This window comes from Balaenoptera physalus (genome assembly GCF_965194825.1).
Source record: "Balaenoptera physalus genome assembly, chromosome: X".
NCBI lineage: Eukaryota > Metazoa > Chordata > Mammalia > Artiodactyla > Balaenopteridae > Balaenoptera > Balaenoptera physalus.
Window position 1 is genome coordinate 108133615 of NC_138903.1, and position 23687 is coordinate 108157301.

At 39.4% G+C, this 23687-nt stretch overlaps 1 protein-coding gene across 4 annotated transcripts in view; it reads left to right on the forward strand.

The window, feature by feature from the left end:
• The window catches only part of GRIA3 (glutamate ionotropic receptor AMPA type subunit 3), a 293527-nt gene that overhangs the window by 221978 nt on the left and 47862 nt on the right, over positions 1-23687 (forward strand). For all 4 annotated transcript variants that reach the window (XM_082446816.1, XM_082446815.1, XM_082446817.1 and 1 more), the window contains exons 11-12: positions 102-478; positions 10172-10370. In XM_082446816.1, the coding sequence (XP_082302942.1) occupies positions 102-478; positions 10172-10370 (576 nt within the window). The remainder of the gene's footprint in view (positions 1-101; positions 479-10171; positions 10371-23687) is intronic.

The following is a 23687-nucleotide window of genomic DNA, read 5'->3' on the forward strand; positions in this document are numbered from 1 at the left end:
AGTGACTTAAGACTTTATATATCTACCAAAGAGGTATATTAAGTGGCAAATGACTAATGGAAATACTGTCTCTAAAAGTCAAAAAATGTTTTTTTTTCCAGAGGGCTGATATAGCTGTTGCTCCACTCACTATAACGCTGGTCCGTGAAGAAGTCATAGATTTCTCAAAGCCGTTTATGAGCCTGGGCATCTCCATCATGATAAAGAAGCCTCAGAAATCAAAACCAGGAGTATTCTCATTTCTGGATCCCTTGGCTTATGAAATCTGGATGTGCATCGTCTTCGCTTACATTGGAGTCAGTGTAGTTCTTTTCCTAGTCAGCAGATTCAGCCCTTACGAATGGCACTTGGAAGACAACAATGAAGAACCTCGTGACCCGCAAAGCCCTCCTGATCCTCCAAATGAATTTGGAATATTTAACAGTCTTTGGTTTTCCTTGGGTGCCTTTATGCAGCAAGGATGTGATATTTCTCCAAGGTTTGTTTCCATGTCATACCCAGTGCCTCCTTGCATGTTATGGCCATGATCCATTCATGCACATCTGATATTCACCCATCTCAAGTCCAGATTTCTTTCATTTAACATTCCATCCAGCGACAAATTATCATCAAGCCATTTTTGTTTGCTTGCGTCCTTGAAGTGAGTGTGTTATTGGTGTTGCTTTGAATGTCTTTCATGCATTTCTATGGTATCATCAATTTATACACATTATAGCAAACATTTGAACTCTGGATAAAGGCAACATTGCCAGCTAATATTGATATTATTCAGATAAAGCTAACACTAAATCTTGATCAGAACAAACAGGCATGGTTTCCTCATTAATTGAGCTAGAACATTTTCTCATTTGACCAGAGACTGGATCTAGAAAATATTTAAAAGACAGAACTCTTCTTTAAAACCCTCCTACCTTCCCCTTTCCCCTCCATTTTTCATTTTGCTCTCTGACTGCCTAGAACTATTTCACTGTAGTATCTTGCCCAAGTTTTATCACTAAAACAATAAAACTTCTAGAAGAAAATATGGGAGGAAGTCTGTGTGACCTTGGATTGGACAAAGAGTTTCCAGAACGCAAAAAGCACAATCCACTGTAAAAATTGATAAACTGGACTTCACCAAAATTCAAAACTTTTGCATTTCAAAAGACATCATTAAGAAAATGAAAAGACAAGCCACAGTGGGAGAAAATATTAGGAAATCATACATGTGATAAAGGACTTGTATCCAGAATATATAAAGATCTCTTGCAACTTAATAAAAAGAAGATAAACAACCCAATTCTAAAAATGGATGAAAGATTTGAATAGATATTTCCCCAAAGAAGGTATAAAAATGGTTAATAATCACATGAAAAGATGCTCAACATCATTAGTCATTAGGGAAATGCAAATTAAAATCACAGTGAGACAGCTCTACACATCCTCTAGAATGGCTATAATCAAAAAGACAGATAATACCAAGTGGTAACAAGGATGTGGAATGACTATAGCTCTCATCCATTAGTAGCGTGAATGCAAAATGCTACACCCAAATTGGAAAATGGTTTGGCAGTCTCTTATAATTAGACATACACTTAAAATATGACACAGCAATTCCACTCTTATTTACCTAAGAGAAAAGAAAACATATATCCACACAAAGACTTATACACAAATGTTCATAGGAGCTTTATTTATTATAGCCAAAAGTGGAAACAACCCAAATGTCCATCAACAGATGAATGGATAAACAAAATGTGGCATATCCGTACCACATTTGGAATGGGAAACTATTGAGCAACTAAAAAAAGACAACTGCTACGTGCTACTAAATTAACTTTGAAAACATGATGCTAAATGAAAGAAGCCAGATGCAAAAGGCCACTTACCATATGATTCCATTACTTGAATTCCATTTATTGACTACCCCATATTGTATTATTCCATTTGTCCAGAATAGGCAAATCAATAGAGACAGAAAGCACGTTGTTGGTCTCCAGGGCCTTGGAGGGAGCAGAGAGGGGCTGATCAGGATCAGGATTAGGGTGAGGCAAGTGAGGCTGAGTAGAGCAAGTACAGGGGTCAGATTCAGTCTTTATTTTAAAATTTGCTATTTTATTAATCATGGATTTTTTGGCATTAATTTTGATTTTTTAAAAAAATTATACTAAAATTCTCTTTATTTTGATTAATGAGATTTTGGCACCCCCTTAAATTTTGTGTGGGGGGCAAATGCCTCACTTGCCTCACCCTAGTCCCATTCCTATCAGGATTAACCGCAAAAGGGCACAAGGCAACTTTTCAGAGTGTTGGAAATTTTCCAAAACTGGGTTGTGGCAATGGTTGCACAACTCTAAATTTACTAAAATCATTAATTGTACACTTGTATTGGTGAATTGTATGGTATGCATATTTTACCTCAGTGAAGCTATTGAAGATACTGAATGTGAATATCCTAGACCTTACCCACTTAAAGTGTCGAGTCACCTAAACAAAAATGGTGGCAAATTCATAATTATAAAATATTGTAAGCAAATGTAACATCTTTATAATCAGAAAAAAATGAAATAAAAAGTTGTAGTTTTGGTAAAATTGAACATTAATCCAAATACTGACCAGAGTCAATTATACAAACATATAGGGATTTTCATTTAGACTAGAAGGACTCAGAAGGTCACCTACCATGTTTTTATAGCATACTTCATTTGAGGTTATCCACTTGGAGCACAAAACATTTAAAATGAAGTTTTGCAGTATAAATCGCTGGTAACCATCTTCAGCAGCTTTTTAGTATAACACGTGTGGGGTAAGCCTCATTTATCTGTCATTCTTTTTTGCCACCCTCAATCTGCTTGGTCAGATTCTCCAAATTATATCACTCCCTATTCCTTTTGTGCTTGGAATGTGTGTCGTTTTGTGATATCATCTGGGAGTTAATTGTGCTAGTTTCTTTCTTCTCTGATTTTTTTAAATGTTCACTTCAAGAGATGAGGGTTTCTGAATGATCCCGTAATTGAATGATTTTAACATGGCTGGTAATCTGTGTTGAGACAATGCTAAAGACTTATTAAGGCTGGAGATTTTATTGGTTTCTGTAAGTGAATTTTCAAAACTAAATTTGTGATATCCCCACTGGAGCGCTACATACTACTGCGCATACTCAAACAGGACTTTTAAAAGGCCATTTGTTTTTAGAAGTATTTATGCATATTACCTCATTAAGTAATAACTTAAAAATGATGGCTTGAAAATGACAAGCTGGAAAGATTCTTTATTTTCATTTTTTGTAGCAGAATTTAAGCTGTGGCTCTTCTGTGGCGCCGAAATATATCAAGTGCTTTTTTCAAGGTACAGATTTTATTATTCTGCGCTAGACACTGTCCTACAGAGCGATGGCTTTCAAATGTTTTGAGCACAACCCTCGGTCAGAGATAAATTTTCCATCACAGCTCAGTACACATATATGTATGTAACAAAAGTTTCACCAGAAATTACCCTTACAGTGTGCCATGCACTCTGATATTCTCTATTCTGTTTCTTTTTTCTTGTTCTAAATGCTGGTCACAACTCAACCCAGCAATGGGGCACACAGCCCCATTTCTGTTCAATGGCCATCCTTGGAATGCAAACTCTCCAGAAGGCCCAGAATGTGAGCATGCACTGTACACTCTGACTTTTCTCAAAATTGGAGCAATTCAAGGCATTATAAGAGACCACATTTTAAAGTAGAATTATCAAATATCATAGCAGGAGGAGATGTCAGAGATAAATTAATCCAGCTGCATCCGTTTACTGAGGGCCCAGGAACAACAACTTTCTCTGAGTTCCCACTGTGTCTGGGCACTTTACCTGTATTATCATATGCATTCTAATCCTCAAACACTACCACAAGGTGGGCATCGTACTTATTTTTTAGGTGAAGGTGAATCTCAGGTGAAGTAATTTGCCCAGTCACACAGCTAATGACAAAGCCAGTATTCATACCCAACTCCAATTCCAAAACCTGTGCTCTTTCCACTTCATACTGCTTTTCTCATATCATAGAGAAAGGAATAGTACCCGGAGAGATAATGTCATGGAACCCGAGGGCATGGAGGCTGTAAGAGCCAGCAGTACAATTATTTCCACTACCACACGCAGCCTCCCACTACCGACCTAAAGGTGCACTGTTTGTTCCATTCTTTTCCTCATGCTCATGCCCAAGAGATGTTTTCCAGTCTCCCAACTTCTGATGAAACAGTACCTTTGCCCTGGCTGTTTAAGAAAATAGGCAGTGAGCATTTAAGAATGCTGCTGAACATGTGTTCACTCAGAGTTAAAGACTGGGAAATCAGCAACAAGACATCATGAGGAAAACTGAGCATGATTCCATTGCCATCAAATAAAGCTATGAACAGTAACCTAGAAGCCTAAAGAGTCTATGTCAATATTAGGTTTGATATTTTCAACTACCCCAATTGTTCAGGGTGACCAATTCAGGTGGAGACTGAGGAATCAACGTAATAAGCTGAGGTTATATTCATACACAAACTAATTTGTTGGGGGGAGTCAGGAGAAGAAAGTATGAGGAGATTGCATTCAACCCTCTTCCCCCTGATTGGGGGATGGGGAGATAGCCAGTGGGTGTAGCCAGATGGAGGGAGCATAGTGATTAAGTATGCGGGTCCTGGAGTTCATCTCACAATTCGCTTAGCTGTTGTGTGACGCGGGGCAAGGTACTAAATCTTGCTAAGGCTCAGTTCTTCATCTATAAAATGTAAAGCACAGTGCCTGACATATAGTAAGTTCTCAATACACGTTACCTATTATCATTTTTAAACTGGCTGCTGTTAACCCTCCTGGCTTCACAAATACTAATCGTTCATATTGCATTTGCATTTTAGTTCCTAATACTCCTTAGGAATACGGTTAAAATTTTAGTCAGTGCCAAATAGCTGATTTCTGATGAGAAATAACCAAGAACATTCCTTCTTGAAACCATAAAGTGCTTTCCTTAAGGACTACACCACTTGCAAACATTTTGATTGTATTATTCCACAATGTCTTGCTGATATTGACAGGCGGTTGGAATTTTTTTTAATCTGAAATTTATTTCGTTTGTAAAACGTTGACAGAACTGCTAAGCAGGCCAGAGTCCAAGTCCTTCCAGACAAATGCGCCCCCTGCTGACTTTCTCTAAAGCTGCAGGGACATCTGAGGGCTAACCAAGTTGAAGATACAAGGTTCCAGGAATTGCAGCAGAGAAAATGGAAAGAACACACTAACTTGAACCTGGTTACTGTGTACAGATTATTCCATGGGCATTATTCTCCTATTAAGTTTTCCAGATAGCAAACACTTTGGAGAAGCAGGCAGGAGATCTGTCCAGGTTAGCTGACACATAGATCCTCCTTTTTTAAATGGAAAGTATGTGCAGAATAATAAAATATACGAAGGGTAAAAAATGAATGCGATCAAAGACAATAGGAGAGTTTGGGGCTCCGTTTAAAGCAACGATAGCCTTTCCTTTACTGATGTATGACCAGTGTCTTCATCCTACTGCAACTGCAAATTCACTTCAAAGCAGTAGTGGTGTGGTAATAAATTAATTGTAGTAGCAGGATTTTTATTACAACTATTTCATGACTTTTCTGGCTGAAAGCCGTAGTTTTCAGTCTTTGGGAGATGGTTAGTTATTCCCATCAGAGAAAACTATAAGAACCAAAGATTGACTCTGCACATTTTTTAAAAATCTGTCATAGACACAGCATTGAATGGAGTGTAGAAATGATGCCTACTGTGGAAGAAAGAAGAGGGAGAACAGGAATGATAAAGAGTTTGTGCAAAGGAGAGGCAGTTTGCAGTTCCGGGTCTTCATCTTGTGAAGCTAGTAAAGTGCCGATTTCAAAATTTACTTACAGGATGAAGGTTACAGCACATAGCTCACTTTTATTATCATTTCATAGGCCATAAAATACATTTTATTATTAACTCGGAAACTCTAGTTTCTTATGATCACAGATAACATGAGCATTGTGTATTATTTTGCAATGTTATGTCTGTTTTTCTCTTGTTGCTAATTTACTTTCATTAACTTCATGCCTCCTCTTACATTTCTTCAAAAGGTATGATATGTTCCTTTAATGCATTTTTATAAATACTAAATGGCAGCATTTTACAGTCATTTCATTATGCTAACCTCAAAATCTGTCTTGTGCAACAAAACTACTTGAAATGAATGTTAAACATTTTGAAGCTGCATTAATAGAAGAAAAGATACTGGGAAATGACAGGTCTTTCTAATTCAACTATAAAGTCTTGTCTTGTTTTAATAGATCCTTTTAAAAATGTGATGGGGCTGACCCATCAGTCACTTTTTATATAGCCTCCATGTGAAATGTGGATTTAAAAGGCTATAGTTTCACTAATGAGAAAAGGGAAATGTGAAAATTCTTATAGAGCTTCTTCCCTGTGAATTCCACTGCACATTTCCTCAGTGAAAGGATTTAGGCATCCATGACATACAAGGGAAGAAAGTGGTAGAAATTCCACCAAGACTCTTGTCAAAGCTACCACTGTCTTTTTTTTTTTTTTGATGAACAGAAAATTTTATTTATATTTTTTAAAAATCCATTCCTTTAAAAAACATCAGATCCCCAGAACTTATTCACTTAATAACTAGAAGTTTGTACACTTTGACCAACATCCCCTATTTTGCTCACCTCCCATCCCCTGAAAACCTATATTCTCTTCTGTTTTTCTATAAGTCTGGCTTTTTTAGATTTTACAGAGGTTAAATTCTTACTTGAACTGGCACAAAAGCTACTACTGTCTTGAAGGGAGAACGCTGAATGCAAGCTTGTGCATTCAACGCTGATTCCAAGGAAGCTCCTTTTTTCCATCTATGCTGATGCTCGTGGATACTATTTTACCATTTCTATGTGGATATTCACCAAAATTCTCCGTGATCATAGGTCTATCACAGTATTAACCACATAATTGCCAAAATCAACAGCCATGTAGACAAGAGGCCACAAAAAAGACCATTTTGCTTTTAGGTTTATTTTCAGTCATGTCAACAGCCAATTTCAGCTGAGTCATACAGATCAACCACATGATTATCTGAGTCAGCCATTAAGGTGGCCAAAATAACCAGATTATGATGTGCAGGCTTGATTTTAGATCACACAGACACAGCCACAGTCCATTAGCTGCAATAGAATGGCACAAATGTAATTTCCATAAATTACTGTGTTGTTCTCCACATTTCAAGCAGATAATACATAAACTACCATTAGTATTCACAGCAGCAGAATACACCCTTTTCCATACCAAACCATGATTCTGGAAATACTCCAAAATCAGTTTTCCCCTCAGTCTCAGTAAAACCCCATCATCCCAAATAAGGATGACATTCACAGTTCCATTCCAAATGAACAACAGATAATAAACAATAATTACCCAAACATGTTTGGTTTTCCTGCAGCTATATTTCTCAGTGTTTGTAGGAAAATTGCTCCTTCTATAATTTACACACCATTTTGGGTTTTCTTATACAAAATATGAGTATTTTATACTACAGAAATGTGGGCATGTCTTTCCGATTGTGTAAGTCTAGATGATTTATTTCCTATTTCTCCTCTCTATGCCTCAATTTCTTTATCTGTAGAATGCTCCATTTTCTTATCTGTAAAGGGATGGAGGATTAAAGGAGTTGACACATGTAAACAATTATAACAGAGTCTGGCACATAGCAAGTGCTCCTTAAATGTTCGCTATTATTATCATTTTTATTACCCTATTACTACGAATGCTACTTTGAGCATTCATCTTTTATACAGTAAAATTATTTCCAGAGTCAGATCAACCCAGAATAAATAAAATGTATATGTTAACAATGAAGAAAGACTATGAAAGGTTCAAATTCATAACTGAAATATTCTGTACACTTTTAGCATTCAGATGTGACATTCTTTCTGACTCCAGATGTTTTTACATCTTCTGATTAAAAGGGAAATGTTCCCAGGTGAAATCCTGAGAGAGTATAACTATCAGTTAGAAAATCTGTTGCAAAGCAGATTTGCACATCCGAAAAGCTAAAAGTGATTATGTTCAGAAATAAATAAATAAGGGTTATTTGAAGCATCCAGGGACCAATAGGAATTACAGGCTTTAAAAAACCAAATAATTTTGTTACAGTTAATCAATAAAGAATACTATTTATCAAAACACCTGCCAAAATTATTTGATCAGGGTGTAAAATCTAAAACAACTGAATTTTCCAGAGGCTAAAAAAAAGGTTATCTTGGGACACAGGAATTTAAATTTGCTTCAAAGTGGTAAAATGCGAGTATGGACAGAGAGGAGCTTGACTTGCCAGCTTTCAGCCCAGAGCTGCCCTTTTCCCACAGAGCCTGGAGAAGTGCCAGGCTCCTACGCCTATTCTTGACTCTATGACAGAGTGGGTTCTTTTCCTGTGAGCTTTTCTGGGCATGAGAGAACACAGCCTAACCAGGATGGAGCTCCACCACAGAGCAGAACTATCTTCAGGATAATGTGGCAATGTTTTATAAAACCTAGTGACCAGATTTCATTTCTGCAAACAGAGCCAGCCTTCAGCAGCATTGTGAAGGAGATGAAGTTTCCTCACTACAAGCCCTTACCCATTGAGCATTCAGTGCCCTCACACTGCCCCCTAACTGCCCACAGACCCTCTCCCTGAGTAGCATTCATGATGCAGGACCATGACTCCCAATCCTGGCTACACCTGAGTTTTATAAAAATGCTGCTGCCTAGGCCCAACCCTCAGAGATTCAGATTTAATTGGCCTGGGGTGGAGCCTAGGCATTTTTTTGGTCATTGTGTTTTGTTTTGTCTTATCTTGTCTTGAGGTCCCCCAATGATATTGATGTGCAGGCAGAGTTGAGAATCACTGATGTAGAAGAAGAACAATATTTCTCAGTTTGGGCCGCAGGCTACTGCAATCACCAGTGATGCTTGAGAAGTCCAGATTTTTGAGCACTCAGATATTCTGAATCAGCATTTTAACAAACACCCCAAGTAATGCCCATGCACAGTTACATTTGAGAACAAAATTTTCCCTGATTAAAACTTACCCATCTTCTGTCCCATTCTCCACTAATTGCATAGACTAATCCAGGATAATATGATAATAGATGCTGTTGAAGTAAAATGTTACATTTTGAGCACGCCTCCTGAAGAAAGCTCAGAGGATAATTCCAATAGTAAGAATTTCTAGGGTGGGCCAGTGAGGATGGTTTTGTTTGTTTTGATTATTTTGGTGGGGGCGGGTACAGACAAACCTTTTAGTGCTTCTCAAATCCTATTAATCAGGTAGTTTCCTACTTCACTTGAGGCCTGTCCTATGTGCTACATCTCAGTTTGTAAAAGGGAAGAGTTTCAATCTCTGGATCTAAACTCCTGAGCCCCACTAGCCATTTATATGAAGACAATAATAAATATTATCTTATGGCCCCTTGCCTTATGGGTAATCAGCTCCACAGAATGGCAATGTCTATATTAAATTTGTTAAACTCATAGTGCATAGTGCTTGTTTACTAGCTAGCACCTAATCATTTCTCTTCAAATATGTCAAGGTTTTCGACTCTGTGTTTCTCCCATGACATCACCTTACATCAGTGTTTTTCAACCTTGACTGCTCATTGTAATCGCCTGGAGAGATTTTAAAAATACATATGTCTGGGTCCCACCTCTCAGGTTCTGATTTCTTTGGTCTTGGCTGGGTCTGAGCATGAGAAGTTTTTTTAAAGATCCCAGGTGATTCTAAGGTACAGGCAAGGCTGGGAACCACTTGCCTTAAAGGAAATAGAGCCGTCTTCCACAGGTGTGCCCAGAAAAGCTCACAGGAGGAGAATCAGGTAAGTACAATTATTACACCTAAGCAGGAACTGGCAAAAAGAAGGTATTTTTTCCCGTGATTAAATAAATAATCCTGCTTTGAAACCCGTATAGGCCTGAAGAGCATTATGCATGTACCATCATCACATGCCGTCATGACATGTGGTGATACTGTCAACGTGTCACTTTTGTTTGATGTGTTAATTCCCTGACATCATTTACTTCCCTCTTTCATCAGCTACACTGAAACCATTCCTCTTTCCAAAAGTAAAGATAAGCATTTCTTAAACTGAAATCCGGCCCCTCTGGGTCTGGATTGGTCTTTGTTTTGTAGATCACTCTCCGGGCGCATTGTTGGAGGGGTTTGGTGGTTCTTCACGCTGATCATAATTTCTTCCTATACGGCCAATCTCGCTGCTTTCCTGACTGTGGAGAGGATGGTTTCTCCCATAGAGAGTGCTGAAGACTTAGCTAAGCAGACTGAAATTGCATATGGGACCCTGGACTCCGGCTCAACAAAAGAATTTTTCAGAGTAAGTGCTTTACAGTTAATCGAGCCTGCTGGATTTTATTTTATCATCTGCTCACAAAGGCAGATTCACAGTGTTTTAAGGGAGGATCGGGGAAATGGTGGGAATGTTATCAAAGCAGAGCATCTTAAATACAGAGCTACTTGCTTGGTGACCTAATTCATTGTCCTTTAGAACTAAGACTCGTGTGCGACATCACAGGGGGCATGTCAAGAGCACTGAGTTTGAACTCACAGGTTTGAATCCCAACCCTACCACAAAGTGATCGTTTGTCCTTGGGCAAGTCATTTAACTTCTGTCGGCCTTGGTCCCCTTACTTGAATAATGAGGGGATTGAACTAAATAATATCTATTCTCCTTTTTAGCTTTTACAAAAGCAGTGATTTTATGTCTCAGCAGTTCACAGAAGTTAGGTAATTGACTCTAACAATCTGAGGAGTGATGAACTATAAAATTACATATTCTATTTAGACATTGGTTTTCTATTAAAATGTATTACAGTTGTTTCAAGCATTCATGTACATGCTGATAATTCAATTTTCCGGGAAGCTGATAATTGTTTTAATTTCTTGAGTAGATTTATTTCCCCCTCACTACCCACACATAGGCCAAATCTTGGTGGGGAAACAGCAAGTTGTTCACTAGCAAAAGTTAGTAAAGTGTAAGCACTGTCAAGGAGAAAGAAGAAAGGAGATCGAAGGAGAACATTATAGAATGTTCTATAGAACATATAGAATGAACAAATATAGAACATTATACAACAATATAGAACATTATAGAATGAACAAAACCACTTTTACATAAAATACCAATATCTTTGTTCTGTAGCAACTGGTCTATAAGAAAGGCTACCGATGGAGTGTTTAAGAACTCACATGATTTTTCAGTTGCCCCAACCAGGAAAATATGGTGGTTTCAGTGAGAAAATGGACCCATTCTATCCATACCACTGCCTGCTACTGTAACCCATGTAACTGGTTGTAGCAGTGATGCAGAAGCCACTTGTGTAGTAGGTAGAGAAGAAAAGTTTAGTCATTCTCTCCAACCAATAATCAAATTATTGGATGGCAGGTATAATTACTGACTTTTCCTCAAAGATCCACAGTAAACAAATGTTGGTTCTAAACCAGCTTGCTTTAAGAAATCAGTAAGAAATATATTTCTACATGTATCATCGTGGGATTTGTCCAGTTGTTTCATGGGAAAGCAGAAGGAGTGTGTTTCTTGAAATTATAGCAATTAACTAAAAACTGTTTTCATTCCCTGAAGGAGAAAGGGTTAATTCTGAGACCCTTTCCAGAAATCTCACTGGCTCAGGATATCCCTATCTCACCTCTACCACTATTTATCGAGCAGTTCATAATCTCCAGCCAGGGACAGGGGCCTAGTACTAGAAGCATCAAAATGATATGAAGATCCTCTGGAACTAACCTGGCCTTGACCCTCACTAGGTTGGCAGTTCCAGAAGCTTATCTGGGAATAATCCCCTGCCCTCATGAAATCACTCACACATTTCAGGGCAGGAAGCCAGGGATTTCCATCTGCTGAGTATTCAGCACATAATCAGCTCCACGGAAATCTGGTTTAGTATCAACCTTCAGCAGAGCTTATGTTCACCAACCCAATAGGCATCAAGTTGCTAGAAGAAGTAATTGACCACTTAAGCTATCAAGACACCAGACTTGGACCCTCCAATTAGGGATACTTGTTCCACTGGAAAGCATATTTCCTTCAGCATTGATTCGAAATTAGGAGGGTGTGCTTTAAATGGTAATCGATAGGTGGCATCAATTCCCATTAAGCTTTCAAAGGCCATTCATCCATATTGCAGGCAAAGGAGGCTCTCTGGGAAGATTTACTAACACAAGGGCTTGAAATTGTGACCAAGTAGTCATTGTCCCCATGCCCAGACCCAATCCCCCACACATATTGTGTCTTCCTCAAAAACTAGGAAAGCATCTATTAATCCATTCAATGATGGTTTCATTAAAGAGCATCTTATTACCAGAGCCAATTTGAATCAACATTCAATTCTGAGCAAAGCTATTGCCACATTCTAATTGGTTTGTGGTTTCCAATGCTCAGCAATTCCTAGTGACCTTTACAGCCAATGAGTAATTCGTATGGAAATGGAACTGTTCTGAAAATCTGATTAGAAAAAGGGCCAGATATTTCTAGGTATAAAGAAGTGCAAATCATTTTCTAATTCCCGCACGCCACTTTTCTTTTTCCTCAATTGGTTGCTAGTGACAGCAGTAAGGACTCTGTGGAGAAGTTCTTTAGGACAGCACAAAAAAGGTGATGATCTAAGAGTGGAACTGAGCAGTATAGTACAAGCAGCTCCTAGCCTGCTTGTACTAAAAATGTTCTGTAAACCCAACAAAGGGAATGCTTGGTATTCATATAATACAGAGGGGCCCAACCAATTGGTCTCCAACAAGCCATCTGTCCTCTCAAGATCCTCTACTTTACCCCTCCTTGAACCCCATAAATCAGAGAAGGCAGCCAGCAAGAACACATCATCTCCTACTCAGGGACTTAACCGCCACAGCATGTCACTTTCCTCTCAGTCCTCCAAGATCTCAAGGCAATTTTAAGAGCAGTAACTCCTCCACATGCCAAAAAAAAAAAAAAAAAAAATCGAGGACCCCTGATGGCATGCCTTCTGAACTTTAGAGGATAAAACAAGATCACATGCAACATTTACAAACATAACATGAGCTCATTTCTTCCCATTCTCACTCCATAGTAAAACCACAGGGACCAAGTAGTAACACCATAAAACAGCCCCGGGGCCAGCCCTCTAGAGAAAAATAAATAAAAGAAAATTCCTTTCTAATTGCCCTGCAGACGTTTTTACTTGTCCTGGGTAAGGCTGCCATTAAAATGATGACATCTTTAAATGATTCTTTTCTCTCATTTTCTGAACTATCCTCGGCTGCTATCTTACAATCACATAAAGTCACTGGCACAGAGGGACCTGTTCCATCAGGAAAGACAGGGAGGGACCAGACAAAATGCTTGCAGCTGGAAGAGACATCTGAAATATTACCATCAACCCTCTTGACTTGAAAACTGATTTCCTTAGACAGCAGCTCCAGAACTAAATGTCCCAACCAGAGGTGGAGGCACCCATGCTAAAAAACAAGTCGACAGCTTCATTGTCATTGCCCAGAGAAATGCCACTGTGATTTGGAAAGCTACACCAAAACGATCATTCTCCACTAGGTTTTGAAATTTTAACCTGATGCAGATTCAGGTTAAAAAGTAGATCTTGGAGAAAAAGCAATTCCAAAATTCTCTCTGCCTTCAGACCCCTAGAAATATTAGAAGACCACTACGATGCTTGACTCTTTTTTTCTTTTTAATGTTTTTATTGGAGTATAATTGCTTTACAATGGTGTGTTAGTTTCTGCTTTATAACGAAGTGAATTCTTTTCCAGATACTTGGCCATATCCCCACTGAAGATAGTTCAGGGTATAAAAGGATGTTGCTTTTTAAACTGAAATGTTAATGCTAATTTAAACCCCTTTAAGAAAATAAATATAAATGGAATGGAATGGGGAGAGATGTGCCTTGCTCCAGCACCCCAGGCAGGACAGAAAAACTGAACTTTATCTGGAGACCACCAAGGGAACTGCCCTGTCTTCTGAGTTGCAGACATTCTAAGCCGCATGAAGCACAGTTGAATTACTCATTAAGAATGTTTTATCTCAACACTGTTACTGTTGTCATTGCTCACTTTAACTTTTCAATTTTTTTTGAAATGCAGGCAGCAAAAAGAAGAGCCCTGCATTTCAAAAAAATTTATTTTTTTGGGAAGTAGTCCCTCCAAGAGTATGTAGATTCTCCTTATACATTCTGAATCTCTCTCTCTCTCTCTCTCTCTCTCTCACACACACACACACACACACACACACACACACACACACACACACACACACATTTTCAATCAGAATCCACATTTCAACATTTATTGGTTACTTATTATAGGGCTTTTGAACTTTATGGAGAAAGAAGAACAATCTCTCCACAAATTCCCCTATGCTAGGTATGGTGACATTTGGACATGATTAAGAAAACTAACCATTAATCTTTAAGCTTTACTACAACAGACCTCCCTTACCCCTACCCATCCCCTCACCTTAGGAAACACATCAAAATGTAAAAATTCTTTTGTTAAAAATTTTCTCAGCAAGTACCATGAAGAATTTGAGAGCTTGACACTGTACCCGGACAACGGCAACCACATTGAATTAGTTTGAAGACATACAGGATGTGACCGAATGCTTGCGGACACAGCCAACTACACACTAGGGAACACATAATAGCAGCAACAGGAGATGAGTTGATACCAAGGAATGGTAGGTCAGAGACATTCATTGTATGTATTACTTAACAATTTTTAAAAAGAAATTGTTTTTTAATTATTTACATGGCCCTTTTGATGCCGCCTTATCCCCCCCCCCCAAACTCTTATTTTCCTATGTCATATAATACATAACACAGCAAGGCTCATAGACCTCCAGGTTAAGACTGGGGGTAGAGCAGCAGGTACAACGTGAGGATGCTGAGGCCTGGCCACATGGTACATTCAGACAGCTGTCAGCCTTTCCCATCCCGCAGCTGTCAGGGATCTGTGGCTTCCTGGGTCTTCCTTGCAGGCAAGTCTCAAGCTGGGTGGAAAGGACACTCACCAAGGGAGCAGAGGTTGACCTGACAACTATGCACACACCACACCTAATATCTGTCTCCGAGAGAATGGAGGAAATGTGGCAACGAAGACAGGCTAATAACAATGCCCTAGATTCTATTACTTACTCATCACTCTTTCAATAACTTTTTTTTAGGTGCCTACTATATGCCAAACTCCAGGCTTAAGCACTGCAGAACCATCTCCATAAACGAAATTAAATTTCTGCCTTTTGCCAAATCACATGAAAATACTTAGATAGGTTTTTTCGCCATATTTGGAGGTTATCTAGGGGAACAGATTGACTTAAAATATAGGCATCTCAGAGGACTAGATGATCATCCTGCCGGGGTAGCTGATGGTGTTTCTTTCTATGGAGCGACTTCCCAGCATGTGCCAGTCCCTGGGTATGCTTCTCGGTGAACAAGAGTAGGGTCAATGATCCTCTGTAACCCCAGCAGGAAGGTCAGCTAAGTGATGAATAAAACAGAAATGGCCTCTACCCCCTAGGAGCTCACAATCTAGTGGGCTAGATTTTCAACACATATTCACATACATTACCATACTCTATTCACACGACAATCCTGCCACGCAACCAGAACAGCTATTATTACACCTCCTTCAGAGAGGAAACACCTGAGGCAAGATGACCTTGTGACTTGCTGAAAGTCGCCCAGCTCAGTGGGGACAAGCTAGAATTCTGAGTCCAGATTGGGTCCTCTTCCCATTTCATCTCAGTGCCCTGGTGTGAGTGTTCATAGAAACATGGGGTCCTATGCACGAATCAAGCCTCTAGGACAGCGCATGTTAAGGCATCTGTATCATCTCCTGGTTGATCTTTGTTTTTACTCCCCTTAATGGATCAATTAGAAAAGGAAACCTATACATACTGTTAAATGACATTTTTCCACGCCCTGACAATCTCAAAAGGACCCAAGATAAGAAGGCAAAGAAAAGAAAGGCATCCATAAAACTAGAGTGAATGCCACAAACGCAGCAATCCACATCCACTGATGCCTTTCTTGTTCTTCTTTGGGTAAGGGTCATTTGGTCTCAGTTTCCTCATCTATCAAGGGAAATATTCCCTGCTCTACCTTCCTTATGGGTTTAGTTAGAAGATAATATCAGAAAAATCTCTTTAACGCTATGAAGGGTTCTACAAATCCCAGGAGACTTTTAAGAAAAGGGCCCAGCAATAGAGCAATTGAAGCATGGAGACTGTCCAAATAAGGCTCTGTGGAGACATGAGGGAGGGGTATTTCTCAAAAATAAAAGAAAATAATCTCTGCTTGCTCAATGGAAGAGAGGTGGGGTTTTTTTCTGGCTTTGGGAGGAGAGAGAAAGCTCATTTACATCCTTCCCCCATCCTCCTGATCCCATTCCTACCGCTATTATAAAATATGAGTACTGACCTCATCTCTTAGTCCATCTTTAGCCATTCCTTTGTGGTCTGCAGATTCGACAATTTCACCACGCACAATTTAAAGCTGCCCTTAAAGACCACCTAGAAACTTCAGGTGCTTCCAAGGTGGCATGCAGACCATCTGCCCAAAGTAACCAACCATATGGATTTCATTAGCCTGTCTCTGTTAGTCTTCCCAGGTAACCTACTTGCTTATGAGAGCATTTCACAGCTCAGAAAGCCTAAGGGGGTTAAGTCTTTGTTATCTTTGAGGCTGCCAACTTTCTCAGACCACACCAGGATAATTAACATCACACAGAACTCCCAGATTTTTGTGAGAACTCTGAAACTCTCTTCCCTAGAGGAAGTCATCTCAGGACCTCACTTTCTTTTCTTGTCTGACAAAGTCAAATCACCTAATAGCCTTCCAATTAGAGGACAGAGACCCATCTGTTCAATTAGACTTTCCTTGAGTTCACCTGGCAAGCCTGAGCAGGTTGATTATTTACAATTCCTTTTCATCACCATGAGAAGCCTAAATTGTTGACCATAAGGATCAACTAAAATTTCAAGTTACTGAAACTCAACTCACAACAGCTTTCAATTAACTAGAATGCTTGGTTGCACTCTGCTTTTGAAAGGAAAAGGAAACTCACAAAAACAAAATCTTGATGTGAATTTCTTTTTTCAAAAAGGCAGTAGCAGATGCCTGTGGTCAGGTTCATTCCAGTCTTCAACATCTTCTACATTTTTAACCAGTGAATAAAGAAATATTCAGTGTCTACAGTACCAAGTTAGGCAACTGGGATACAGTAGGGGAAACATGACCGAATCCCTACCTTCAAGGAGCTCACATTCTGTTGGAAGGAGAGAAACAGTAAGCATGTAAACAAATAGATGCATAAAATAATTTCAGGCACCAATAAGTGCTCTATGTATTATGATAGAGAATGACTTAGGACTGTTTTAACTGGGAGCTTGGGAAGGAGGGGTTCAGGGAAAGTCTCTTTAAGGAGGTAATATTTAATTAAAGACCTGAATAAGAGTTAGCTATGTGAAAATATGGTGGAAGAGTATTCTAAACAGAAGGAATAAGAAGTGCAAAGGTCCTGGGGCAGGAACAATCCTGGCATGTTTAAGGGACAGGAAGACAACCTGGGTGACTAAAGATTGGAATTACATGCTAGAGTTATAGTGATGGAGATTGCGTAAAGTGGTCAGGTTTAGGATATATTTTGGAGAGAGAGTCACAGAATTTGCTGATGAATTAGATAACACTTGTGAGCAAAGTGGAAGGGCTCAGATTTTTGGCCTTCCTTTTCAGTGGTCACTAATGAAATGTGTAAGTCCTACATTCATTAAATGATTCAAGGATACTTGTAGTAACTGTAAACTGCAAACTATAGTAACAAAGTAAAGTGTAATAAGGGCTGAAGACGTACACTTACACTAGGGCTGGTTAGGGAATTTTTCCAAGTAAGAAAATAAGAAGTCTTAAGGTTAATCATCAAAAAATTTTAGAAGTCCAGAAGCCCCTAATGATTCATGCCTTTACTGTGTCTTATTGCGGTCTTCTTAGACGATGGTTTTATGGTAGAGGTATATTTTCACAGATGACTAACTCCATTTCGCAAAAACATAACTTACTTTCTTTATATTCCTGTTACTGGTACCTCATTTTTGCCACATGGCAGAAAAGATACACCCAGATAAATTCAGGCAAATGATTTCCTAGTCATTTCAGGATTTTTCACTCCCTCTTCCCTGGGATAATATCCAAGTTCCAGGGACTTTACATGATAAGAGTTAGCCATGTGAAAATGTATCATGGCATCAGGGGCAGCCGTCTAACCCCAGATCATCAGGATCATTTCCAGGCATCCATTGAGCTGTACCACCCAGTTTGGATGTCAAGTAGTGTTTCCCCTCCACACTGACATTTGCTGCATCATCCCCTCATCCAGGCCACAAGACCTCTGCAGACCAACTAACCCTGCACTTATTTCAGCTCGCGATCTCCCTCTCCCTCTCTCTCTCTCCCCTTGCACTGTTATAGGGCTATTGGAATAGTCTCCTTCTCTCCTTCCACCAGTCTAGGACAGCGCCTTCCTCCTAGAAATCTCATAGATCTCATGTAACCATTGCTATTCTATGACGCCAGCACCAAGCTAGACATGGGCTGTTCTCTTCAACTGATCATCCCTATGCCACACCCTGGGAAGTAAGGCCTCGTTACTTCTGCCCTGGGAGTCCCATCCTCCCTCCCCCTTTTGGAGAGCTGGGGTGGGGGGTGGGAGAAGGGGGGCAGGGCACAGAGACCTTTCTCGGAGCCGTATAGCCCAGTCTGACTTCTCTTGTACTCCTCTCTGCCTCGGCTCTTATCTGGCCTCCTAGGGTAGTTAGTCTGCCTCTTTATCCATCTGCTTTCCAGTTTATTGAGTATGACATAAACTTCATAATTCCCTGTAAAGGGAATTAGAATTTGGAAACTCAAAAACCTTTCTTTTTTATCAGAAAGCTTGGTTCTTACTAATTTAAAACTTGGCTTTCAAGGTAGTGTTGTCTCTGCTATGACTTTTTAAAACAGTTTAATTAAGATTCAATTCACCCATTTAAAATGTACCATTCAATGAGTTTTGGTATATTACATTATTAATGTTTAAAAATTATAATAAAATATATATAACATAAAATTTGCCATTTTAACCATTTTTAAGTATGCAATTCAGTGGCACTGATTACATTTACAATGTTGTGCAACCATCCGCACTGTCTATTTCCAAAACATTTTCATCACCTCAAACAGAAACTCTGTAACCTTTAGTCAGTAACTTCCCATTCCCCTACAACTTCCCATTCCCCCACTCCCTCGGCCCCTAGTTACCACTATTCTACTTTCCATTTCTATGAATCTGTATGGAATCATACAATATTTGTCTTTTTGTGTCTGGCTTATTTCACTTAGCACAATGTCTTCAGGGTTCATCCATGTTATAGCATGTGTCAGAACTTCATTCCTTTTTATGGCTGAATTTATCTATCTATACCACATTTTGCTTATCCATTCATCTTTTTTTTTAACGTCTTTATTGGGGTATAATTGCTTTACAATGGTGTGTTAGTTGCTGCTGTATAACAAAGTGAATCAGTTATACATATACATATATCCCCATATCTCTTCCTTCTTGCGTCTCCCTCCCACCCTCCCTATCCCACCCCTCCAGGTGGTCACAAAGCACCGAGCTGACCTCCCTGTGCTCTGCGGCTGCTCATCCATTCATCTTTTAATGGACACTTGGGTTGTTTACACCTTTTGGCTCTTGTAAATAATGCTGCAATGAACACTGATGTACAAACATCTGTTCAAATTCCTGCGTTTAATTCCTTTTGGTATATACCTAGGAATGGAATTGCTGGATCATATGCCAGCTCTATTATTTTCTGCTGTAAGTTTTTGAAAGTCTGTTTTGAAAGAAAAGGTGAGGGCATTTTCTGTTCCATTGATATTTTCTTCCTAATCTTCTCTTAGGCCATTGATGCCCCCATCCCAATAGGAAGAAGATCACTGGGTACCTGGTACTGGGGACAGAACTTTAGTTAATATCACAAAGTTTTATCTTGATACATGACTGAAGTTGAGAGGGAGGTATGCTATGTATGTATGTGTTGAAAAAGACCTAAATTCCTGTCTATGCTGCACACCACACATATGTACAGAGGGCCCTGGATATTTTAGCTAGTGATTTCAGCTTGTAGCAAAATCTTAGAGGAGCATGCTTCCTCTCTCTGTGCTTGGGCTACAATTCTGATGCCCCAGCAAGATTGCACTAGAATGCAGGTGATGGATGGTAGAATGAAACCCATCGCCCTCCTGTTCTAAATGGTTTAGAATGTTACCTGTCTGAAGGAAGGGATTTGGATAGAGATGATCTAAGGCATTTCTTTCCAGTTCTGATTGTAGGTATTTGTTTGTATGTTATCCCCCAAACTGATCTCCTGTCTGTACACTCTCTGGTGCCCTAAATGAAGAAGTTCCTGAAAGTAATTAGCTGCTATGCTTAGAGGAACCTGCATTCTGGAACTGATTCTTACTTCCTAGTTTTATCAAAATTCTTATGTGATCACAGCCTGATTTATTTCACTCTCAGTTTAATTTCCATGAGTCTGTGGTCTGGATTACAGACTATTTCTGGTATCATTCAGTAACATTGATTTTCCCAACTCACTGGGTAAAGAACTCTGTCCTAGACACTCTGGGAATGAATAGGAGATGCCATCCAAACCCCTGAGTTCAGTATGCAGATAATAAAGGAGTCAGGTGACTTAGTCAGGAAAGGTTTCTGGAAAAGGGGACATCTTGAAAATATCTGGAGAGAAAAGAGAATTCAAAAATAGTTCAAAGGATATGTAAGAACGTATTTGTGACCAAAACAACAAGACAGACCATGACTTTATATCATGTTAAGCTGTGGCCACTATTGACTGAAGAACTGTTAGTTCTCTCTAGTGTTCACACTGAGATTTGTTTGCACAAAATAGTGTATGTATATGTGTTTGGGGTGGGGTGGGAGTTTAGGATGAAAAAAAAAACAGTTTCCAAGAAAAAATTATTGCCTTGAAACAATAGTATCATAGTAGAAATCAATAGACTGCCAAGGGTAAACTGGAAATCACTGCTTAAGGCCAGGGTGCTCTGAACACTGTCTTATTTCTAGTTTCATAATTCACATCTCACACGTGAAGATGGGGTTCATTAAAAAGAACACCAAAGAACACGTTGCTTTCTCTGAAGAATACTTTGCTTCTTCTAAATGAGTTTGAGGAACCAGTGTTGAAAAGCAAAATCCATCTGTGCTTTGGCAAATAATATCAAATTGCACTGTAAGAACCTTTCATCTTTAAAAACAACCCCATGATATTAGACATTATTTCATCTAAAATAAACAGCCCCTTTCCTGATGTGGTAGTATTAATAGGGTAATCATGAAGATAATCATATTAAAGCCCCTTTACACAAAATTTTGAAGTTTGATTTCAAAATATTTGTATCTTGTCCCTTTCCTCCAGTCACACACACACACACACACACACACACATACACACATGCAGGTGCACACATGCACATGCCCCACAACTTGGGTAATTGTGATTAGCAAATAATTAGAGTTTATTATATATGAAAGTACCAGGGAGTAAACTGGCCAGATCCTGAAGAACACTTTTGCTTTATTTTCTTGGCCTGGGGTTTCAGCCAATTGTACAAACAAGAAGGTTGGGAATAGCATGGTCAATGATTGAGGAGAAATATAAATAAATTCAAGGAGGCTTGGATAAATTCATGCAAAATGGATCCATAGAAAGTTGTTAAACGTAAGGGACACCTCCAGATTTTTAGAGTTGACATCAAGAGGACAAACATGGCTTCTCATAGTTCTCTACTGGTCTTGTCTTAAAACATTTCTATCTGGAATTGCCCAAAGAGCTGACCTATAGGGACTGGTCTGCAATTTTTTACAAGACTGTTTCCCCCATCACAAGAATTGAGACTATTTAGTCTGAAGAAAATATGCAGGAGTAGAATATATTAGGATTATCTTCAAATATTTGAAGGGTAGAAACTTTGAAGATGAAGTGTACTTCTTCTGTGGGGCCCTAAGGGATAGAACCAAAATCAAAGAGTGGCTATTACAGGGATAGAGATTTTAGCTCATTGTAAAAAGAACATTCTAATAAAGGAATACAAAAATAGATTGGGCTGTCTCCATAGATAGCGAGCTGTTCATCTTTGAAGGGCTATAGGCCTGGAATAGGCAAATGGCCACTTGTCAGAGATGTTCAGTAGGGGACTCAATAATCTGATGAATGACTACACTAGACCAGTGTCTTCCACCACTGGTTGCATAGAAAATCATTGTGGGAGCTATTTCAAAACACAGATTATTGGTTCTCACACCTCCCCCTCCAAGATGCTTATTCCATAGGTTCCATTAACGTGCATTTTTAAATGAGAACCCCCAAGTGATTGCAACACAAATGACTAAGAGCCACTCTTTGAAGAACATTTGACAATACAACGTATCAGAGGATTTCTGCTTTGACGATTTGGATTTGCTTTTTTTTTTTCTATTAATCCTATGTGAAAGATGCAGGGAAGAGGCTAGAGGCTGGGCCTGTGGGACAGAGGGAAGTCTGAGCAGAAGTAACTTGAGAGTGGTCACAGCTGATGGCTGAGTTGTAGCCTCCTGCCTCCTCCTCTGAGTGTTCCTGTTGGGGTGGGAGAGATCAACAGGGACCAATGGGAGATGACTGTTTCAGGGGCTGGAATCTGAGGTTGAGCTGGCACTGAGGCTTGAGGGTGCCCCAAGTGCAGGGCTGGAGACTAGGGTCAATAAAAGTCCAAGAAAACTAAAAGCGGTACACACTGCTATATTTAAGATAAAATGCCTTTCCATGAAAAAAAAGAAGAAAATTAAAAGTGAGAGTGAAATGAGACTGCAGGGGAATAATGCCCAGAAGCCTTGAAATGTTTACAATTTTGACCTAATTGTTTTTCCCATGATCCATATGACACCATTCCTTTTCCATTGCTCATCTACAGGATGGGGCCTGGGGGACCAGGACTGTTGGGTTAATGTCTTTAGGGACCCTTCAGCAAGCCACACGATTCAAACTTCCCATCCTATAGGACTGGAGGTGGCCAGGTCCAAGTGTTGGTTATCAGTGGAGGTTTCCAATCAGGATGTCCTAGGTTGTCGTTAAGAAAAATTTCTTAGGAAAAAAATGGGACAGAAGTACTAGACTAGGAGCTAGAAACTCCTACCCTTTAGAGAGAAGCTCTCTCCTAATTTCCTTTAACTGCCCTTGCCTCCCTTTCTCTTTCCTTCTTTTGCTTGCTGGGTCTTGGGTGGTCAGGGCTGCTGCATTAATGCTTTTACAGAGGCTTCAGAGAACCTCTTGCCTCAAATGTCCCTACCTGGAAGAATTTAGGTGAACATACCTAGGTGCTAGTCAGCATGGAAAAACAAAGGCAATAGAACCTGGAAAGAAGTAGGGGCACAAAAAATTTCATAAGGAGAAAGAAAACAATAGGACGGAAGGCAGAGATGGTTCAGGAGCTTGAAATCTGCCAACGTGACAGAAGCTGTCCTACCAGCCCTTCTTCTAACTTTCCCCCATTTGACCTGCAGGGTCTCAGGTGGCCAGGACTGCGGTTTCAGTGTTTTT